The following is a 23,245-nucleotide window of genomic DNA, read 5'->3' as shown; positions in this document are numbered from 1 at the left end:
TCCAGAGCGGCTTCCTTTCTCTGACGAGATCGATGAGGTGGTCCACATCGAGTCCTCCATCCTCACCGTCAGAGTCGGGAGCACGCTGTGAAGGCTGTTAAAGAAAAAGACAAAAATAACATAATTAGCCTCCACAAAAGAAATGAAATAAAAAGTGCAAAAAAACAAAGCAAAAATATTTATACTTACACGCTGGTGACCACCGCGTTGCTGTCGCCAACGACCCTGGGAGGCACTGCGAGGACCTCTTGGCCGAGCACCAGATTGGGAAGACTAGAGAAGAAAACAAAAAATGTTATGTCTTTGGATGTAGGCATTTGTTTGCTGTGTGTGGTCTGCAGAACATTGTTTTCTATGTGTTGTGTGTAGTGTGATGTTGTGTTTCTGCATTTGATGCAAAAAACTTACCAATTGTGAGCCCACTCCAAGTGTCTGTCCACCCCTTCCTTCTTCTTCTGGGAGCTCCTCTTCATCTTGTGATTCCTGTTTTGAAATAAAAGGCAATGAATAGACATATATTACAGAGATGATGGATTTTGGAAATAAAAACTTACCGTCAAACGCTGACGATGCGAGGGAGGGCTCCCAGAAGATGTGCTGTCTCCCTGCTGGCCAGACTCCATGGCTGTGGGTGGTGTTCCTGCTGCTGCCATTGCTGCTGCTGCATCTCTTGGGCGGCTGTTGAATAAAGAGAAACAAAGGGCCAATGAATATCTTGATATTCCATAGCCCTAGTTTGGAGGAATGGGGGATTTGATAATTACCGTCTCTCATCTGCTGCTGGACTCCCCTCCCGTTGTTCAGCATGCTGCTTCATTTGGGGTGGTGCTGCTGCAGATGTCTCCTGCCTTCTCCTGCTCCTTGGCTTGGGTGGCATGTTGGGTGTGGCTGAGGGTCCCACTGTCTTGCTTTTATATATGTCTTGTGGGCAGAGCTACTGAGCATGCTCAGACCAAAAAAAACCGGATCAGGCGCATTGCGGCGCTCATAGGCTTTCATTGTATGAAAAAGCCGGACACGCCGGATCCGGCTTTTTCGCCGGAGACAAAAAACGTTACAGTAGCCGTTTTTTCCAGACGCCGGATCGCGTCACATTGCCGGATCCGGCGAAAATCGGATGAAACGCATGGCCATCCGGCTCGATCCGGCTCTAATGCAAGTCAATGGGGGGGAAACCGGATCCGGCATTGCATTTCGCTGGATCCGGTTTTTGTCAAAAGCGCCGGATCGCGCCTGACGGCGAAAACCTGATGTGTGAAAGAGGCCATAAGGGGGTTTTACACTAAGCGATATCGCTAAAACGTCACTGGTTTTGTTACGTTATAGCGATATTGCTAGCGATATCGCTATGTGTGATACTTACCAACGACCGGCTCCCCCGCTGTCCATCGCTGATCGCGCGAGAATGTCCGGGTCCATTTCTCGTCGGGCGCTTCCTGCTGAGACTTCCTGCTGTGACGACGAGCGACGCGTGGAGGCGGGCGGGAGGACGTCATCGCTGTGTGTGAAAGGTGAGTATCGTGCCCTGCGTCGCTGCTGCATCGCTGTGAGATCTTTCTGTATGAAAGCTCACTAGCGATCATTTAGCGATGCACCAGCGATCCTGACCGGGTTGGATCGCTGGTGCATCGCTAAATGTAAAAGGGCCTTTAGTGTAGAGAGGTTGTTCTCTAGCCTTAAAATTATTAGGTCAAATTTGAGGTCATCTATGAAGGAGGATCTGATGGAGGCAATTCTATTTCTTAGAACAAATTCATAGACTGCACAAATGTTTACTATGTTTTTGTTGAAAACTGTTTTTTGCCACTTACATAGTTTATTACATAGTGTTTTATATATAATATATATATGTGTAATCGATATTACATAGTGTATTACAGATTTACAATTTATTAGTTTTTTTGTGTTCTAAAGTTGTATTCCAATAAATAGATATTATGTTCTATCTAAATAGCTTGATTATTGTATCATAAAAATGATAAATGTCTGATGTTCAGATTGTACTACAATAAATTTTTCACTTAAATATAAGCAATATATGTGGGAGTCGGAGTCGTGGAGTCGGTGTAAGGGAAACTGAGTAGTCGGAGTCGCAGGTTTGGCTTACCGACTCCACAGCCCTGGATCAGAGCACGGATCCGTTGTGTTAGATGTGCAGTAATACGAAAAGGAAAATATCCAGCTCAACGATATAGTGAAACCAATATTTTATTCACCATGCAAAGTGACAAGTTGAAGATAAAAGCATCAGCAAAATTCAAGATGGAAATGTGATACACATACACTCATTTTTACATATACAGATTTGTCTTTTTGATTGCGTTTTATTCCACTTTTTCCAAACGGTATGCTGATAAAACATTATTTGCTACTTTTTCTGTGGTTTTTTTTACAGCGTTCACTGAAGGGGTTAACTAGTGTGACACTTTCATAGATTGGATTTTTAAGGATGTGGAGATACTAAACGTGTTCTTTTTTATTTTTTTACATAAAAATGTGTATTTATTAGTGGATTTTTTTTATTATCATTATGTAGTATTTTTTTTTTTGTTTTACATATTTTTAAAAAAGTTTTCTTTTTTACAGTCCCTTTATGAGACTTTCACTTTGAACGTATGATGCATTGCAATGCAGTAGCATTGCAGTGCATTATACCTATACAGAAAGCTTCTGACACCATGCTATGAGCATGGTGTCAGAGGCTTTCCGTAGCATGACAACCCTTGGTCACCATGGCAACGATTGGGCCCCACAATGACATCGTGGGGATGCCGATCTGAAGGCAGAGGGAGCGCCCGTCCTTCTGCCTCCCTCCTGAACACTGCGATCGCAGCAATTAGGGGGTTAACATTCAGGGGCGCTGCAGAAGCTCAGCCACTGGTAGCGCTGAGCTCCTGCACTGATCGGGCGGGAGGTGCTGACATTTCAGCATCTTCTGCGCGGTCATCACAGCGATGTGGGTGCAGGGACCGACGGCATGGGACCCCACACCTCTTGCCATGCCCGTCATCTGTCTATGACAGCTGTCAGCCTTGAACTGTCACTGCGTGCTTACACGCAGTGACAGTTTAAATGCATGATGGGCAGAGTCCGTCATGGTGCGGGAACTGACGCACTGCCATGACGGACTATGTCCTTCAATGGACACTAAGGGGTTAAATAAATCTGGCTTGTTTTTAAACTTTCTGGTGTTTTGATTTCACTGAACCTTATTGATATACTTAGGTGCGGATTAAAGCGTTACCTGCGGATTTTCCTCAAGTAATGCAAGTCTATGGGCAAAATCTGCATAGAAAACTCAGCAGAAGAGAAATTGACATGCTGCAGATTTGAAACACGCACCGCAAATTAGTTTATAAAGCGTAAGGGTATGTGTACATGATCAGTAATAGCTGTGGGTCGGACGCTGCGCATTTATGTGGCGTCAAGATGATACAACATCGTGGATGAGAATTGTAGAAATCCCATGCCCACTATGTGTCCAGAGAAGCTCGCCCGCAGACACAGACATGCGGCACATCTCTCCAGACCGCAGCATGTCAATTTCTCTTGCGGAGACTCTAGAAATGTCACTCAGAGAATGTATTGGACGCGGTGAATCCGCACAGTTCAGTGATCACATGCGGATTCACATGCATTCAATAGACAGCAGCGAAAATACGTGGCATCCAAACCGCCGCTACTTCCGGATCGTGGGCGTCAGCTTTCTATAAGGGTATGTTCCCACGGTCAGTAAACGCTGCGGATAGGATGCTGCCTCCATCCGCAGCGTCCAGTTGTTACAGCATAGTGGATGGGATTTTATGTAATCCCACCTCCACTATGAGTGCAGGGACGCGGGTGGCAGACCTGCGCAACCGTCTTTCTAGACAGCAGCATGTCTATTCATCTTGCGGAGCCGCTCAGTCTCCAGAAAATAAATAACAGTCTATGTATAGGGTGCCGTGGTTCCGCATGGTTCAATGAGCACATACGGAATCACTGCGCGTACAACAGGGGGCAGCGCTGCGTCTAAGGCTAAGTGCACACGTTGCAGAAAATTTCAGCTCAAAAACCTGAATCCCTTCCCAGAAACCGCACCTATTTTTCCGCGGCGTTTCTTTGCGCGTTTTTGATGCGTTTTTTTCCGCAGCAGTTTCAAAAAGAATGGGAGAAGCCTAAACCGCGGAAAAATCCGCAAAATTAGGGTGTGTGCAGACGCTGCGGAATCAGCTGCGGATTCATCCGCACGGATTTTGCAAAAACCGCAGATAAAACCGCAGGTCAAAAGACCTGCGGTTTATCTGCGGATTAGCCTGCGGTTTGGTCCTGCGGATTCACCATCTCCACAATGGTGGAGATAGGAAACCGCTGCGGATTCCGCAGAAAGAATTGACATGTCACTTTTTTCTGCGGTTTCAAAACCGCAGGAAAACCGCACGGAAAATTCCGCACCATCTACACAGCGGTTTTTGGTTACCATTCATTTGAATGGTACTGTACACCGCAGCTAAAACCGCTGCGGGTCCGCAGCGTGTGCACGTAGCCTTAGGCTGTGTGCACACGCTGCTGATTAGGTGCGGATTCATCCGCGCGGATTTTGTAAAATCCGCAGGTCAAAAGACCTGCGGTTTTACCTGCGGATTGCTCTGCGGTTTGGCCCTGCGGTTTTTCATCTCCTCAATGGAGGAGATGGCAAACCGCAGGGGAATCCGCAGAAAGAATTGACATGTCAATTCTTTCTGCGGATTGAAAACCGCAGATAATCCGCGTGGAAAATTCTGCACCGCCTGCACTGAGGTTTTTGATTCCCATAGGGAATCATGGTACTGTACACCGCAGCAAAAACTGCTGCAGGTCCACAGCGGCCAAAACTGCTGTGGAACCGCAGCAAAATTCGCAGCGTGTGCACACACCCTAAATGTGCATGCGGCGTTTTTTTACTGCGATGCGTTTTTTTCGCGGTAAAAAACGCATCAATGTGCACAAAAAGTGCAAAATGCATAGAAATGACTGTGCAGCTTATTTTTAGCGGTTCTATAGTGAAAACCACGGTAAAACCGCTAAAAAACGCTGTGTGTGAACACAGCCTAAAGCGTAGCATATACGGAACGTGGAAACATACCATCAACCTCATCCACATTGTAAGACGCTGCGGTTTATCTGCAGGAAAAAGAACGCAGCCTGACTCTGAGGCCTGGACAGGGCTAGTTTCCATTGTGACCGCAGTGGCCCATAGCCTGCTACCGGCTTGATTGGTGGGCTGGGCCCTCATGATGGATAAAGTGCTAGCACACACGGCTGTGCACTGCACGCCTCAGTACATTTCCTGTCAGGGAGCTGCCGGTCCCGCCCTTACCACACGGTAATGGCGGAGGTAAGCCGGTTCCGCGGCTCTCTGCTCGGGGCACTGGTCGGAGACTGCTTAGGTGCCGTGTTCGAGGGGCAGGACAATGATGACGCGTTACCGGGATCTGTGCTGAGGGTCATGTACGGGCTGCCGACGAGAGCGGAAGGTGAGCGGCTGCCGTCTGCTGCGCACTGGGAGCTGCTTCACGCTTTTCCTTTTTTTTTGTGTACGTACAATAAGCTTTATTGACAAGGAGCCACCTCAGACACGACTGCTCCGTGCAGCAGAGAAGCGCAGGAGCTGGGCCCGGTCTACCATGCTTGTGTCTCGCTTCCGGGGCGCCCTTCTCGGGGCGCTGGTCGGGGACTGTATGGGGGCTGTGTTTGAGGATAGGGGGTCGGTAGCTGTCCGGAGCGTGCTCTGTTTTATCCGAGGACTGGAGACTAATGTGAAGGCACCCGGTAGGTGGCGGCAGGCTGTGCTGCGGGGGTTGGAGCTGTTGCCCATGGCGACTGCCTGCAGCCTCTGTGGCCTACCAGGGAAGGACTGTGGCAGGACTGGTAGCATTGCTCTTCTTTGTGTACTGATTTGCTATTTTTCTTGGCATCACTGTGGGGGCGCACACAGAGGTTTGATACATTGTTTATTGCATTTTAGGGGAGGAGCGGTAGCCAACAATTCTGACTGTTACCATGACAGGTTCACTCTGAATGCGTTAGCCCTATCCACAATTTGTGGGATTCCGGCACCCCCACTATCAACGGTCTACAGAGTAAATCTCGGCTAAATCACCCTTTATTGGCCTCCCATGGGGACAGCAGATCGGCACATATTCAGAAGAATGCTTCTCTAAGGCTAGTTTCAACTTTCATACTAACGTTCTCAGGCACAGCGCCGCCTCTTAGCTGCGCCCCCTCCGGTCAGCTCCTCCTAGGATCGGTTGACGCTGCATGCGTCATCAGCGTACCCTATATTTAGTGTTGGATATGCTGACCGTGCGCTGGTATGATCTTGCTGGTGCTGTGCCCAGCGTACAAAAATGCAACACAGCGTGTTTTGGGGCGCAGCGCCAGCAAAATCAGACCAGCGTACCCAACGCTAAATATAGGGTACGCTGATCATATGCGGTGTTGTGATCCTAGGAGGAGCTGACCGGAGGGGGCTGAGCTAAGCGGCTGCACTGTGCCCGAGAACGCTAGTGTGAAACTAGCCTAAGGCCAGGGTCAGTTACGAGTGTGATGCGAGAAACTTGTGCATCAATACCCGGCACTGCCGCCAGCACTCTGGTGTGTACAGCTGCATGTATTTTTATGCAGCTTTGGTTGCGAGTGGCAGCGCCAGGTGTTGATGTGAGAGACTCGCATCACACTCATAAGTGTGACCTCCCCCCCCCCCCCCCAACCTAAGGATTTCAGTTTACGTTTTTACTCAAGCTAACACAATGTCAACTAAACCGAAAGACACACCTGACTGACTTGGTTTTGCATGTACAAAATGTATTTAAAGGGAACCTGTCAGCAGTTTTGGCCGATATAAGATGTGGCCACCGCTTTTCAGGGCTTATCTACAGCATTCTATCATGCTGCAGATAAGCCCCCGGTCTGACCTGAAAGATAAGAAAAGTAAGTCTTATTAGGCTACGCGCACATACTGCGGAATGGGGTGCGGATTTTGTAAAATCCGCAGGTCAAAAGCCCTGCGATTTTACCTGCGGATTGCTCTGCCGTCTTGCCCTGCAGTTTTTCATCTCCACAATGGAGTAGATGGCAAACCGCAGCGGAATCCGCAGAAAGAATTGACATGTCAATTCTTTCTGCAGTCTCAAAACTGCAGGAAAACCCACACCGTCTGCACTGTGTTTTTTTTTTTTTTTTTTTTTAATTCCCATAGGGAATGGTACTGTACACCGCAGCAAAAACTGCGGACCCGCAGCGGCCGAATCCGCAGCATGTGCACACACCCTTATACTCGGGGTGCGATCTGATGGATGTCGTGAGTCCAGCACCTCCCATATTCTTGCGATGCCGCCCTCCTGTTGCTTCATAGCTCCCCGGCATTGTGCTCCTGTACAGGTGCACTGATCTACTCTGAGGGCACAGCAGATTCCTGCAGTGAGCAGATGCTGGGCCCTCTCTGACCTTTTCTGGCACCTGCGCACTGAAGGAATCTGCTGTGCCCTCAACAGAGTAGATCAGTGCGCCTGCGCAGGCGCACGATGCCGGGGAGCTATGAAGCAAGAAGATGGGAGGCGCCAGACACGGACCTGTGAGGGCCCCGTCACACATAGCGACTCACCAGCGATCCCAACAACGATATCACCTTGTCAGGATCGCTGGTGAGCTGTCAAACATGCAGCTGGACCAGCGACATGCGGATAACGTGATGCCCGTCGCTTAGTTACCCGCAGTGTATCTTTGGTTACCAGCGCGCTGATGCAGGGAGCTGGTAACCAAGGTACACATTGGGTTTCTAAGGGGCGCGCCCCCTTAGAAACCCGATGTGTACCTTAGTTACCAGCTCCTGCTCGCTGGTCTCCCGCCTGTCAGATGCAGCGATGCGTGCTGACCAGCGGGAGACCAGCGACCCCAAAAATGTCCAGCCATTTCAACAGCGATACCCGGCAGGGGGGCAGGTCGCTGATAGCTGTCACACACAGCGATCTCGCTGGTGAGATCGCTGTTGCGTCACAAAACTTGAGTGACGGGGGCTTGACACTGATAGGACCACCCAGGGTGAGTATAATAAAACTTTTTTCTTATCTTTCCTATTGGACTGTGGCTTATCTACAGCATTATAGAATGCTGTAGATGAACCCTGAAAGGTGGTGGCTGCACCTTGTAGCGGCCAAAATGGCTGACAGGTTCGCTTTAAGTTCACGCTAAGTGGTTTTTTTTTTTTTTTTTTTTTTTTTTTCTGCAGCAAATTCTGATCTCTTGGCAAGAGAAAGCTGCGGTAAAAAAGCAGGTTTTTGAGTGGTGTGTGAGTGTGGCTTTTTTTTTTTTTTTTTTTTTGCTACATTTGTCTCTTGTGCATACTGAAAGTTTAGTGCAAAAAGTCCTGTTCTACAGAATCAGATTTTGGCACAAAAAAAAACAGCAACACCTAATGGCTGCAAATTATCAGCTTTTTTTTTTTTTTTTTTTTCACCACCCATTCATGTCATTGGGTGAAAAATACTGAAAAAAAAAAAAAACGTGAAAGAAGTCGACACGCTCTATGTACAAAAACCATGCAAAGCACAAAATACTGACGGCAAAAAACAATGTGTACGCTGTAAAATGCAGCTGAAAAGTTGCATAAAAAAACTTAGTGTGAACTTACCCTATATGTCAGAAGCATGAAATCCAACCTGTTTTCCCAAAATGATTTTGTGACGCAACAGCGATATCGCTACATGTGACACTTGCTGCCGACCGCCCCCCCCCTTGCTTGATGTCGCGCGAGATCGTCCTGGTACATGTCTCATCACCGGCTTTCTGCTGGTGCCGACGAGTGACGCATGGACGTGGGCGGAAGAAGTCCGCAGAGCTGCGTGTGACAGGGAAGTAACGACCGCTGCCGCATTGCTGGTGATATCTGCCTGTGTGGCAGCTCACTAGCGACCATTTAGCGATGCACCAGCGACCTGACCGGGTCTTATCGTTGTCGGGATCGCTGGTGCATCACTAAATGTAACGGGACCTTTACTGCAATCTTTGGGAGGCCGAATGAAAAAATGAACAGTAGGTGAAGAATTAAGTGATTAGGCAATTTTATTCTTCGGGTCGGTGTGATTACAGCGATAACAGATTTATATCAGGTTGTTACATTTGGCTGCTGTCACACACTAAAAGGCACTTTTTATTGCAAAAACTTGGGGTTTTTTGCATCATAATTTGAGAGATATATATATATATATATATATATATATATATATATATATATATCTCAAATAAAGTATATATATACTTTTTTTTTTTTTTTTTGTCATGTGAGGGCTTGCTTTTTGCAGGACAAGCTGACGTTTCTATTGGTACCATTTTCGGGCACATGACATTTCTATTCCAATTTATGAACAAAAACCAGCAATTCAGGAATTGCTTTTAATCATAGAATCATTTTTTTATCTTTTTTTTTTTTTTCATTTATTATACCATTCCGCATGTGGCAAAATTGGTAAGGCAGCTTCATTCTTTGTGTCGGTACGATTACAGCAGTGCTTCAGCTATATTATTTTTTTTTTTTTTTTTTTTTTTTTTCTTTTTTTGCGCTTCTGCAAACTAAACTTTTATTTTTGCATTGTTTTAGTCTGAATTATAATTTTATTTTCCCTTCACCCATGACAGCACCACATGAGAGAGGGATCCGCCCCGCCAGGACAGGAACCTACTGAAACATAAGGGGCGGCACCTCTCCCCCGCTTCAGTTGGGTTACTGTCCTGGAAAGGAATCCCTCTGACAGCGGCGGTGCCTGTCAGGATGAAAAGACCCAGGGCCGTCCCGGCGTGTAAAAATGCAGGGCTGGCTTACCTGCGACGCTGGCCGTCGGCAGCTGGTAGCGCAGTCCCCGGGGTTTTCCTCATACGGGCCCCGGGTTTGTGCGGGCACGGTCCGATGTTCTCCCTTCGGAGGTTCCTCCCTGTGCCGCCCTCCCCCTGCGCGCGCGCCCGTTCCTTCCCCTGCATGCAGGGGAAGCCGGGGGCAGAGACCGGCGTCTGACGTGGGAGCGCGACCGCTGACGTCATCTGGACGCGATGGTCATGGCGCCGGGCGCGACGCCGGCCAGGAGAAGCGGCTGGCGGTCGCGGGGGGGAGGGGTAATGAGGGGCTCACTCGCCACATAAAAGGAGCAGAAGCGGCTGCAGGGGTGACAATGGCGTCTCAGGAGGATCGCTCACCGTCCCCGTTGTCCCTGCCCCCATCGCAAGCTTCTGGTCGCAAGAGCCGCTCGAGCGGCAAAAGCAGCAGCCGTCCGAGTCACCGATCGAGGGATTCCTCGAGATCAAAAGAGCGCACGCTCCTTCGCAGCCCCAGAGCCCGGTATTCGTCTTTCCTGGGTGGTGAGTGATCTCCGTGAAAGTTAGACAATAATAGGCTTTCCTATGGCTTGTTTTTTTTTCTCTTTTAGGGAGGAAAAAAGCTATAAGCAAAAAGAAAAATAGAGAATGTGCCATATGCCACAGCCCTTTAGCAAAAGACTACCAAAAGGACTTGTGTGTCAGCTGTATCCAGCGGACTATGGCTGAAGAGGTGCCGAGCCTGGCAACAAACCTCAGATCAATAATAAAATCTGAGGTTCAGGGCTCACTTAAAAAATTATTAAAAAAGAAAAGTAAGAGTAGGAGAGCCTCCCCGAGTTCCTCATCAGGCTCCTCCTCCTCTTCGGAGTATCAAGTTGAGCACGGGTCATCTTCATCCTCAGACAGTGATACGGGGGGCAGACCTTGCTTTTCCTCTTCGCCACGACAGCACCCACTGAGAGAGTGGATCCGCCCCCGGAACAGGAAACCTACAGAGATAAATGGGGCGGTCCCCCTCGCTCCCTCAGTTTGGTTTCCTGTTCCTGGAAAGGAACCCGCAGAAGAGGATTCCTGGTCTGGTAGCCGCCTGCGTGCAGAATATGAGCAGCAGGGGCCCCGAGGGGGGCGCATTACAGGTAACAATAACCGGCCGGAATCTCAGTGGTGCCCCCGCCCCCCCCCCCAGCAAAGGGCTCGAGCGTTTGTGCTGGGCAGCGCTACCAGGGGTCATACCTGTGGAGGGAAGAAGGACCCCGTGTGTTGGTGGCGGGGTGCAGATACCCGGGAGGCACAGCGGGACAGCCGCCGCATCAGTGCTCTGCTGTGAGCGAGCGCTTCCCCAGCAGAGGCAACCCGGAAGTGAAGAGAACTTCCGGGGTCAGACAGGAGGCAAAGATCGCGGGAGAACGCATGCGCAGAAGCGCAAAAAATAAAAAATAAAAATGGTGGACGAAAAAAAAAAGAGGAAGAGGAGCAGCTATAGCAGCGGCTATAAAAAGAAGCCACAAACGCAGCGCGGGTGCGCAGTCTTGTTGTCCTTAGATGACCCAGCTTCGCTCCCGTTAGGTCAGCCAGTGCAATCCCCACATGGCAGTAGACAGAGCAGTGCTACAAGGAGAAGTAGTAGCTCCAGGAAAAGTGGCAGCTCCAGGAAGGAGTCTAGTGGACCTTCCAGGCAAGATGAGCCCTTGGAGAAAAAACGCAAAGAAAAGAAGTCGTCCCATGCCTCGCCTCAGCCTGGGTCGCGGACCCCGCAGCCGGTAGTTTACTGACAAAACTCACAGGTGAGTGTTTTGTGGTCAGAATATATAATTGATGGCCTTCTCTTTCTGGTCCATACCCCCTTTAGGCTAAAAGAACGGAGAAGGCGAAACATAGAGAGTGTGCCTTATGTTCTCAGCCCCTCCCAGACGGCCACCCTAAGATTATGCCAATCATGTATTGAGGAGGCCTTACAGGAGGAGTCCTCACGAAAGAAGGAGGATATCCGGGCAATTATAAGAGGAGCTACGGGCCTTAAGTGGTTCCAGTAGTTTGGGGGGTCACTCCTCTGCAAGAGAAATATGTTCACCAAGAGGAGGAGCCTCGCTGGCGTCAAAATCGCCATCTGAAACTGGGGAACTAGATTCCGACAAGTCCCAGGAATACCTTTCCTCAGAGGACGAGGACCAAACGTGTTTCCCCACGGACAGTGTCAGTAATTTAGTGAAGTCTGTCCGAAATACCATGGGGTTGCCAGAAAGTAAGGACCCCACAGGACATAATGTTTGCAGGCATTTCCCGTAGAAAGGTCCGGGGCTTTCCCAGTGGTACCAGCTGTTAAAGAGCTAGTTAAAAGGGAGTGGGAAAAACAAGGTCAAAGAACCTTCCTCCCCTTAACGTCAAAGCGTAAGTACCCCTTTGACGATGAGGAGTTAATAGCCTGGTCAAGAGCCCCCAAGGTGGATGCGGCAGTGGCCTCTACCTCTCGTAGATCCTCTCTGCCGGTAGAGTATTCGGGAACCTTGGCTGATTCTTTGGATCGGAAAACCGATACATTTCTTAAAAGATCTTGGGAGGCATGTACGGCAGCCTTTAAGCCCGCGATAGCAGCCACATGTACGGCAAGATCATTGTTGGTGTGGCTGAATGACTTAGAGGACAATATTAAGAATGGAGTAGCTAGGAATAGAGTCCTTTCCTCTATGCCCCTCATTAAGGGAGCAGCGGCCTTCCTCTCCGACTCCTCCGCGGACTCTCTCCGGTTATTGGCTAGAGCGGCAGGACTGACCAACGCAGGCAGACGGGCCTTATGGTTGAAGGGGTGGAAAGGAGACACACAAACAAACTAGACTGTGTACTATACCCTGCCAGGGTAAGTACTTGTTTGGCACGGAACTGGATGAGATTTTGACAAAAGCGGGGGAGAGGAAGAAGGGTTTCCCTAACCCGTATGTTCCGTTCAACAGGAGGGCCTACAGGAAGCCGCCGTTTGGTAAAAAGAAGGACTTTAGACCCCAGGACCGCTGGGGAAATAAGGACCCCACACAAAGGTCCAACCTATTCGGGAAGCGTCCCTTCAGGGGAGACAGATCCCGATAAAATCATTATACCGGTAGGTGGCAGGCTATTAAAATTTAGCCGCCAATGGGAGAAGGTGACATCAAATCCATGGGCCATGAATATCGTGTCATCAGGCCTGAAATTAGAATTTGTTCAGTATCCACCGAACTCCTTCTTATTGACTTCCATGAAGTCCCTGACACAGCAGGAAGCGCTGGAAATGGAGATTGCAGTACTGCTAACTAAACAGGTCCTAGTAGAGGTCCCAGACGACGGAATAGGGATGGGCTTTTACTCTCTATTTTTAGTCCCAAAACCAGATGGCTCTTACAGGACTATAATAAATTTAAAGAAACTTAATACCTTCCTAAGACTGAGGTCGTTTAAAATGGAGTCGATTAAGTCTGCAATAAAGCTTTTGTTCCCCAGGTGTTATATGGCAGTCTTGGACCTAAAGGACGCCTACTACCATCTCCCCATATATCGAGGGCACCAGAGGTTCCTGCGGGTAGCAGTCTGGTTCAAAGGTCGGATTCAGCATTTCCAGTTTGCGGCAATGCCATTCGGGCTATCCATGGCTCCTCGGGTATTTACAAAATTGATGCTGGAAGTGATGTCGTATGTAAGGCTGAATGACACCCTAGTTGTCCCTTACTTAGACGACCTACTCATAGTGGGGAATTCTGTTTCACAGTGTGAAGCGAGAATAGCTAGGATTATCTCATCCCTACAAACACTGGGTTGGCTAATTAACTGGGAGAAGTCCAGACTAGAACCAGTGACCTGTCAGAGGTTTTTGGGCCTGCAAGTGGACTCCGTATCTGAGGAGTGCTTTCTGCCGAACGCCAAAATAATGGCCATAATCGATAAGATTCAGAATACTACAGGAAGACCCGTAATATCATTGAGACAGGGTATGTCCTTGCTGGGGTCTCTGATATCGTGCATTCCAGCGGTGCAATGGGCTCAGTTCCACTCCAGAGAACTGCAGTGGGCTATTCTGCAGGAGACAGACTACAGGGGCGGCTGGAAGGGAAGATGTCCCTATCGCCCGAGGGGGTTGAATCCCTAAAATGGTGGTTAAATCCCTCCAATCTATCGAAGGGAGTACAATGGTGGGTGACTCCCTCCAAAATACTCACCACGGATGCCAGCCCCTTAGGTTGGGGAGCCCATCTAGAGGAGCACATGGTACAAGGCTGGTGGCGTGAGGATGAAATAGAGGCCTCCTCTAATGTAAAGGAGCTAACAGCGAATTTTTTTTTTTTTTTTTTTTTTGTGATATCTCATTTTCTCCCGCAGTTAAGGGGCACCCACGTAAAGATCCAGACAGACAATACCACCACAGTGGCCTATATAAACCGGCAAGGAGGCACGCGGTCAATGCCACTGATGTCTATCGCAGGAAAGATCCTGGAAATGGCCGAGGTCCATCTTCTCTCCTTGTCAGCTCTCCATATAAGAGGAGTAGACAACTCCCGAGCAGACTATCTCAGTCGCCAGGGCCTATACCAGGGCGAGTGGGTCCTCAGCAGACACGTCTTCGAAATTATAGCGTCAGAGTGGGGCAGACCAGAGATGTGATCACGATGGCATATTTGGCAAAGGGAGAAGACCCTCCACTGGGGATTAAGGCGCACTCCACTAGAGCCATATCATCCTCCTGGGCCGAGAGGGCGAACATCCCAATTGAACAAATATGTAAGGCTGCAACCTGGTCTTCTCCATCTACCTTTTATAGTCACTATAGACTAGATTTGTCCTCTACCGAGGATCTAACTTTTGGTAGATCAGTCCTTAACACGGTGTGCCCGCCCAAGTGATTATCTCTGGAAATCTCTCAGTGGGTGCTGTCGTGGCGAAGAGGAAAAACCGGATTACTTACCGGTGATACTCTTTTGTAGAGTCCACGACAGCACCCGCTCACTTCCCTCCCGTAAGAATTTTTCACACATGGGTCTCCTTGGTGGTGGAGATTATGATTTAAGTTAGATATGTGATTAAACTTAGTAAGCTTAAAACTGCATAGGGGTAAGAAAGATGAATCGCCCAAACAGTTTGACTAAAACATGTATGGCGGTTCCTCCGTTGTTCTCGGTAACACAAACTGAGGGAGCGAGGGGGACCGCCCCATTTATCTCTCTGTAGGTTTCCTGTTCCGGGGGCGGATCCCCTCTCTCAGTGGGTGCTGTCGTGGACTCTACAAAAGAGTATTACCGGTAAGTAATCCGGTTTTCCCGTAGAAGATACGGACGCTCTCCTCAAAGCCATCAGGTCCACTATGGGCCTGCAAGAGGAGAAGGTAGAGAGATCACTGGAGGATGTAATGTTTGGCAGCCTGCAAGAAGGGAAGAAGCATACCTTTCCGGTCAATGACAAGGTTCAGGCCCTAATCGAAAGAGAATGGAAGAAACCGGAGAAGTCAGGTAGCCTTCCCTCCTCTTCAAAGCGAAGATACCCCTTTGAGGCTAAAGACACGGACGTCTGGGACAAGGTCCCAAAGATTGACGCAGCAGTGTCTAGATCTTCCAAGAAGTTGGCCCTGCCCCTGGAGGACTCCGGGGTTTTGAGAGATCCCTTGGATAAAAAAGCGGACTCGTACCTAAGGCACACTTGGGAGGCAGGGGGTCTGAAACCGGCAATAGCCGGCACCTGCACAGCCCGGTCATTAATGGTCTGGTTGCAACAACTTGAAGAAAAATTAGCCTCCAAGGTACCAAGAGAAAATATTAGGAGAAATGTACTTGCTACACGGAGCTGCCGCTTTCTTGGCTGACACCTCCGCCGACTCAATGAGGTTAACGGCAAGAGCAGCGGGGCTATCGAACGCCGCAAGACGGGCGTTATGGCTCAAAGGCTGCCCTGGGGACATTCAATCTAAGGCGAAATTATGCTTGTTACCATGTGATGGGCAGTTCCTGTTTGGGAAAAACCTGGATGACATCCTGGAGAAGGCCGGTGATAAAAAGAAGTGCTTCCCCAGATTCATGGGTGATCAAAGGAGACCGCCCTTTCGGAGGGGAAAGTTCAATCGGGGCCGTCCCCCGGGAGAGCGGAAAAGGTGGGACGACAAGAGGAAAAAAGAACCAGGGTTCATGTTCGGGGGAACTACCTCAACCGCCAAAAAATCCCCGCAATGACGCCAGCCCTCCGGTGGGGGGAAGATTGAAGCTCTTTTCTCAAGAATGGGAGAAAATATCGGCCAACAATTTGGATTCTGAGCATTATAAAGAATGGACTAAAAATCCCTTTCTTCCAGCATCCGAGAGCTTCATTTGTGGTAACCCCCGTCAGAAAGGAACCAGGAGAGCAATCAGCCATAGAAACGGAAATTTTAGGACTGTTGGAGAAACAGGTTCTAATAGAGGTCCCAAAAGATCAAGAGAGAAGGGGGTTCTATTCTCCCCTCTTCCTAATAAAAAAAAAAAAAACCCGACCTTTCCTTCAGAACGATAATAAATCTCAGGCGCCTCAATCAATGGATCATAAACCAAACATTCAAAATGGAATCGGTGACTTCGGCCATAAAGCTGTTACACCACAACTGCTTCATGGCCGTAATAGATGTGAAGGATGCCTATTACCACATCCCGATGCACCAAGAATACCAGAAATACCTGAGGGTAGCCCTATACATCCAGGGCGACCTCAGGCACTTTCAATTTACAGCTCTTCCGTTTGGCATCTCCATAGCGCCAAGGATTTTTACGAAAGTAATAGCGGAAATGACAGCTTTCCTTCGAATCCACAATGTGATTATGGTGCCTTACTTGGACGATTTTTTGGTCATTGGCAATTCAGAACATCACTGCGCACATCAGGTAGAGAAAATAACAGAAACCCTGCAAAGACTGAGTTGGATGGTAAACTTAAAGAAATCAAAACTTCAACCCCTAAGGAAACAAACATTTCTAGGTTTCGTCTTGGACTCCGACCGTCAAGTTTGTCTCTTGCCAGAGAAAAAACTACAGAAGGTGAGAGAAATGACCCTTACGGCAAAACAGCATCCTCACATGACCCTAAGAAGGGCAATGTCCCTGTTGGGCACGCTAACAGCCTGTATCCCTGTGGTCAACTGGGCACAGTTTCATACCCGACAACTGCAGGCGGAAATCTTGTCAGCCCAGAAACTATTGAAAGGGCGTATAGAAGGGAAGCTGGAACTTTCCGAAATGGGGAAAAACTCTCTCACTTGGTGGCTAGACGGCACAAATTTAGCAGGAGGAACTTTGTGGCACAGGCCCGTGTCCGATGTAATATTGACGGACGCAAGCTCCTCGGGATGGGGGGGCACACCTGAGAGAACAAATAGCCCAAGGGTCCTGGGGTCACCTAGAGCAGAAGGCTTCCTCCAACTTAAGAGAGTTAAGAGCGGTAAACAGAGCCTTAGAGGCATTCATTCCCATGTTACAGGGTCAAAACGTCCGAATTATGTCAGACAACAGGGTGGCAGTGGCGTATGTCAACCACCAGGGAGGGACAAGGTCAAACTCCCTAATGGACGAAGCCAAAAGAATCTTTCTCAAAGCAGAACATCTAACCTCCCTGACGGCCCTACACATCAAAGGGACAGAAAATGTTCAAGCCGACTTTCTAAGCCGCAACAAGTTAAAACAGGGAGAGTGGGCCTTAAATCGTGTAATATTCCAGAGGATAGTACAGTTATGGGGGCAGCCAGTGATCGACCTCTTTGCCACCAAAAACAACCGGCAAGTGAGGAGGTTCTGCTCATTAAACCCAGGGGAAAACCCGTGGGCAGTAGACGCTCTGCAAATCCCGTGGCTGTTCAAACTGAGCTATGCCTTTCCCCTAGTAGCGTTAATCCCAGCAGTGGTAAAAAAGATAAGAGACGAGCAAGCCAGAGTAATCCTCATAGCCCCGTTCTGGCCAAAAAGACCGTGGTTTTCACTACTACAAATGATGTCTCTCTCGGACCCGTGGGTACTGCCAGAAATTCCAGATTTATTAGCTCAGGGGCTGATATTCCACAAACAAGTCAAGGGGTTCCATCTGACGGCGTGGAATTTGAGGGCACTTTTGAGAGATAAAGGGTTTTCCCTGGTTTTGGTGACTACTCTAATGAAAAGTAGAAAACCAATAACAACCAACATATATGGCAGGACGTGGAAAAAAATTTCTACAATCCCTGGGGAAAACCGTTAGGTCAAGAACCCCCAATCGAGTCCATCTTGGAGTTCTTGCAGGCAGGCCTACAGCTAGGCCTGGCGGTTAATACCCTCAAGGTACAGGTTTCAGCGCTGGGTGCATTATACAATTGCAATATAGCGGCAAACAGATGGGTAGCCAGGTTCATAAAATCTTGCCACAGATCTAGGCCAGTTTCCCTACCAAAAATGGCTCCATGGGATCTAAATCTGGTACTGGAAGCCCTTACGAAGGAGCCGTTTGAACTCATACAGCAGATTTCAACTAAAAATCTCACCCTAAAAACCATCATTTTGGTAGCTCTAACGTCGGCACGTAGAGTTAGTGACTTGCAGGCCCTCTCAGTCAACCCACCATATACCCAGATATACCAGGATAGGGTGGTTATGAGAACAGACCCTGCTTACTTGCTGAAAGTAGTAACTAACTTTCACCGAAACCAAGAAATTGTCCTCCCTTCCTTTTGCGAGAATCCGAAAAACCCAGGGGAGGAGAAATTTCATAGCCTAGACGTTAAAAGAACCCTAGTAGAGTATATGTCTATAACCAGCCAGTGGAGGAGGTCCCAGTCCCTATTCGTAGCCTTTCAGGGTGCTAGGAAAGGTTATGGAGTGTCAAAGGGGACTATTGCCCGATGGATTAGGGAGGCCATTAGTGTAGCCTATTCAGCTAGTGGCGTCCCGGTTCCTGACGGCATCAAGGCTCATTCCACCAGAGCCGTGGCGACCTCCTGGGCTGAGTAAGAGGTATCAATAGAGCAAATTTGTAAGGCCGCTACCTGGACCTCACCCTCAACTTTCTTTAGACACTATAGACTAAATCTATCCTCCTCGGCTGACTTGACCTTTGGTAGAAGGGTGCTGCAAGCGGTGGTCCCTCCCTAAGGTGTTCGAAGTCTCCAGAATCTCTCATGTGGTGCTGTCATGGGTGAAGGGAAAACCACCATGGTTACTTACCGGTAGCCGGTTTTTCCGGAACCCATGACAGCACCCGTATATTTTCCCCCCCCCCCTTTTCACCGTTTGGGTGTGCACAATAGTCGGGTGTATCTGTGTGATGTGGTGTTGGATAAATATGTAACTAACCGGTAAGTCCTCTCAAATGCTCTGTAATCCAACTGAAGCGGGGGAGAGGTGCCGCCCCTTATGTTTCAGTAGGGTCCTGGCGGGGCGGATCCCTCTCTCATGTGGTGCTGTCATGGGTTCCGGAAAAACCGGCTACCGGTAAGTAACCATGGTGGTTTTCCTGCTGATGGAGCTGTATGGCAGCTTGTTTTTTGCTAGACAAGATGACATTTTCAGCATTACCATTTTTATTTTCATCCGTCTTTTTCATCGTGTTTTATTACACTTTTTTTTTCGGTATAATAAAGCATTGTTTTGCTTTGTTTTTTTTTCTTACGGTATTCTCTGAAGGGGTTAACTCGTGGGACATTTTGTAGGTTAGGTTTTTGTGGACACTGATATCAAACGTGTACTTTTTTTTTTTTTTTTTTCTTCAAATATTTATTTAGAGATGCAATATCTTTTAAAAATATATATATATATTATATATATAATTTTTTTTTTTTTTCATAAATGTAAAGAAAAATTAACCGCTCCTGGCACTTAACGACAGGTGTCGCCTGTCAGAATGAGCTGACACCAGGCAGCGATCACCTGCACACTCCGTGTGATCGCTCAGATGTAATATTTCATCCCTGGTTTGCTAGGCCCAGGGCACATAGACGGATTATTAGGAGTTAACCATTCTTGGTTTTTTTCACCTGTGTCTTTCAGCAGTTCAAGTTCTTATATAATTTGTAACTAAAGTTTACAGTCGTGCAGATTACACGATTTTTTTTTTTTTTTTCTTTGTCTCAGAATCGCTCATGTACACAGATGACACAGCCATGGCCAGATCCGTGGTACGATCATTGCTGGAGAAGCCTCCATTTGATGAAAAAGATCTCGCTGAAAGGTACGTGTGCTGTTTTATAAATATTACTTTGCAAAGTGGACATTGCATCTGTGTATGTGCAGTTAAACATCTCAAATCAAACTGTGGGCTTTAGCAGGGTTCTTTGGATTAAAGTTTTAAATAAGACCTTTTCAACTTTTTTATTTTATTTTTTTTCATGCTAACCTGGCCCTATTATGGTAAAGTTGCTGAATATCTGAATAAAATTGTAATTTTTCTTTTCTCCTCTTTGAAGAGAAGGTCTTGTAAAGTTTGTGCCAATGTCAACTGTAACCAAGGGCGAGTTAGCAGAATCTTCTCTGGGGGACTTTACTACTTCTCCTGCATGGCATTGTCCAATCATAAGCAGGAGGCATCATATGGGGGGGGGGGGAATTGCCCCCAGAGAAGGGCAGAACCAGCTTTTGCTGTGTAATATGGTAAAGTGTTTAACCAGGTTACACAGATCTTACTACTTGCACCCTTTGATTGGGCAAGGTCATGCATGGAGGGGGGGGGGGGGAAGAGCGCTCTCTTGTATAGTGGATAATTGCATATAACCCTTACAAGCTAATGTCTCTCCGCAACGGGGATGAGAAACCATAAAATACATTTTGTTCAGATCTTCTGCCATTTTATCATGTGACCATTGGAGAAAAATCCTCTTTAAGGTTGGTCAGTTCTTACTCTTGAGTAAGTAATCTTAGCAAATGTGTAGTCATACATCAAACTTGCTAATATACAGTCATTTAACAAAATAAAAACTAACATGAGTATAAGCTGGTATGCGTGCAAAATAGGAGCATGTTCTCACTGGCCAGTAAACAGACACCACCTAAAACAGAAACAAAATGAACATATACATTGGTTTAAGTGACCAAGTAAAGGCTATATTGCATATAAATAAGGTACTTGGTAAATACTGTCTTTGATTGTATGCGTTTTTTTTTTTTTTTTCTTCAATTTTTTCTTTAATTTCCCACTTTAAAAACCTAGGTGCGTCATATGGTCCGGTGCGTCTTATAGCCTGAAAAATACAGTGCATATAAAAAATGCAACCCCATTAAACCCGACTTGAGATTTAAAAAAAAACAAAAAAAAAAAAAAAACACTTTGTATGGTAAATGTATTAGTGTCATTAAGATTTATTTGTGAAAATAACAAATTTTAGTTTTTGGAGGTAAGGGAAGAAAAATGGTCATTGTCCTGAAAGGGGTAGGCCCTTTTTGAATTTCACATTCCCTGTTTTTTCAGATTCACTACTGAGTACTTCAATGATCCCGATCGTGGCTATGGCATGGGAGTAATACACGTGTTTGAAAAGCTTCAAAGTGGAAAGTACCCTAATGTCTTCACTCCAGCTAAGGAACAGTTCAATGGGAGAGGTTCTTTTGGGAATGGAGCTGCCATGAGAGTGGTCGGGATTCCGCTGGCTTTTCCAAATATTCAGGATATTATAAAGGTTACTACAGATTTAATACAATATCAGTTATTATTTTTTTTTTCTTGCATACTGCCTTTAATAAAAAAAAAAAAAAAAAAAACTACAAGAAAAACCCTAATTGTGACTTTTTTAAAAGCTATGGATAATTAAATATTTTTAAAGTAACATTGTCCCAAAGGCCCAAAATTGGTTAATTCTTAAGAGGTTAAAAAGACAAAGCATTTTTCCTCCCCGTTTTCTAAGAGTTAAAATTTCTTATTTATAATTGTACCCACTTTTACTTGCCATGTTCAGTATATGGTAAAAATTACAAAAATAAACTGGGGAAATTTGTAAAAAAAAAAAAAACCAATAGTTTAGTTACTATTTTCCGAGACCAATAACGTTCTCGTTTTTTGGGCTATAGGGCTGTAAAAGATCTTTCATTTTATTGCAGTGTTGCTGGCAAAAAAGTAACATTTTTTTCGTTACGCAGTTTACTGTAAAGATTGCACTTTTAATGCACACAGCGGTAATGTCTATTTTTTTTTTTTTAATCTTTTTTTATCCCCCTTACTGACATCAGACATACTAATACACTGATGTCCGTATCCCCCACTTTGATGTGGGCTCTGGCGGTAAGCCCACCTCAAAGCCGGGACATGTCGGCTGTTTTGAACAGCTGACATATGCCCGCAACAGCAGCGGGCAGTATCACGATCCGCACGTGGTATTAACTAGTTAAATGCCGCTGTCAAACTCTGACATTTAACAAGCGCTTCTGGCCATCCAACCGGAAATGCACTCACCGTTGATCTGCATCATGTGATGGTGGGTCATAGGTGTGTTGGCATGACAACCAGAAGTCTCCCTAAGGCTGCGTGCACACGCTGCGGATTCCGCTGCGTTTCCGCAGCGGTTTTGGCCGCTGCGGACCTGCAGCAGTTTTAGCTGTGGTGTACAGTACCATTCAAATGAATGGGGAAAAAAAAACGCTGTGCCGACGCTGCGGAAAAATCCGTGCGGATTTGCTGCGGTTTTGAATCCGCAGAAAGAATTGCATGTCAATTCTTTCTGCGGAAACCTATCTACACCATTGTGGAGATAGTGAATCCGCAGGACCAAACCGCAGATAATCCGCAGGTCTTTGGACCTGCGGATTATCTGCGGTTTTTGCAAAATCCGTGCGGATTCCGCAGCGTGTGCACGTACCCCAAGACCTCAAAGGTTGTTGGTGTTGGACTGCTATGAGTGCCACCCGCTGGTCGAAGGTCATAGCAAGTCTGTAATTCTAATATCAATTTTTATTTTTGAAACCAATAGAAGTGAAATTAATTGACATCAGTAAGTCAAATGTCTTTGAATATCCATATTGAATCAGGAGCCCCACATAATTCTCCTTATAGTTCATGATGGGGCCCCTTAAGATGCTTCATGCAAAGTACACCCCATATAATGCTGCACAAAGGCTAATAATGGCCCCAGAAGATGCCCCATACAGGTTATGGCCCCATATGCGGCTGCGAATAAGACAGGCTCACCTCTCGTCGCTGGGGGCCAGCTGCCGGTGTCCTGAGCAGGCGGGGACACCGGCACGCTATGGGGGCCAGGTGCTGTGGTTGCCACTGGTTCAGACCCCAGCACCGGTGAGACTCACCTGTCCCCGTTCCACCGCACCGCTCTGTCTTCCGAGTCCTCTGTCAGCGACTGTTCAGGTAGGGGGCGCGCACTAACCACTTCATCACGCCCTCTGACCTGAACGTCACAATCAGAGGACAGTGACGCGTGGCAGCGGAACGGGGACAGGTGAATATCGCATATACTCGCCCCCTCTTGGCGCAGCCCCTG

At 47.4% G+C, this 23,245-nt stretch overlaps 1 protein-coding gene across 2 annotated transcripts in view; it reads left to right on the top strand.

Annotated features, from left to right (window-relative positions):
• The first annotated feature begins 5,284 nt into the window (after window positions 1–5,284).
• Window positions 5,285–23,245, top strand: part of ADPRS (ADP-ribosylserine hydrolase) — a 50,663-nt gene continuing 32,702 nt past the window's right edge. Inside the window, exons 1-3 of one of the 2 annotated variants that reach the window (XM_073562874.1) lie at window positions 5,285–5,495; window positions 19,899–19,995; window positions 21,229–21,436. In XM_073562874.1, coding sequence (XP_073418975.1) covers window positions 5,348–5,495; window positions 19,899–19,995; window positions 21,229–21,436 — 453 coding nt within the window. In that variant the 5' untranslated portion in view covers window positions 5,285–5,347. Of the gene's footprint in view, window positions 5,496–5,608; window positions 5,791–19,898; window positions 19,996–21,228; window positions 21,437–23,245 lie in introns of those variants that run through there. The other variant, XM_073562877.1, reaches the window with a different exon arrangement.

Source organism: Dendrobates tinctorius, unplaced genomic scaffold (genome assembly GCF_039654945.1).
Source record: "Dendrobates tinctorius isolate UK_male_01 unplaced genomic scaffold, ASM3965494v1 ptg000015l, whole genome shotgun sequence".
Classification (NCBI taxonomy): domain Eukaryota; kingdom Metazoa; phylum Chordata; class Amphibia; order Anura; family Dendrobatidae; genus Dendrobates; species Dendrobates tinctorius.
This window is presented reverse-complemented; position numbering and strand designations above follow the sequence as displayed.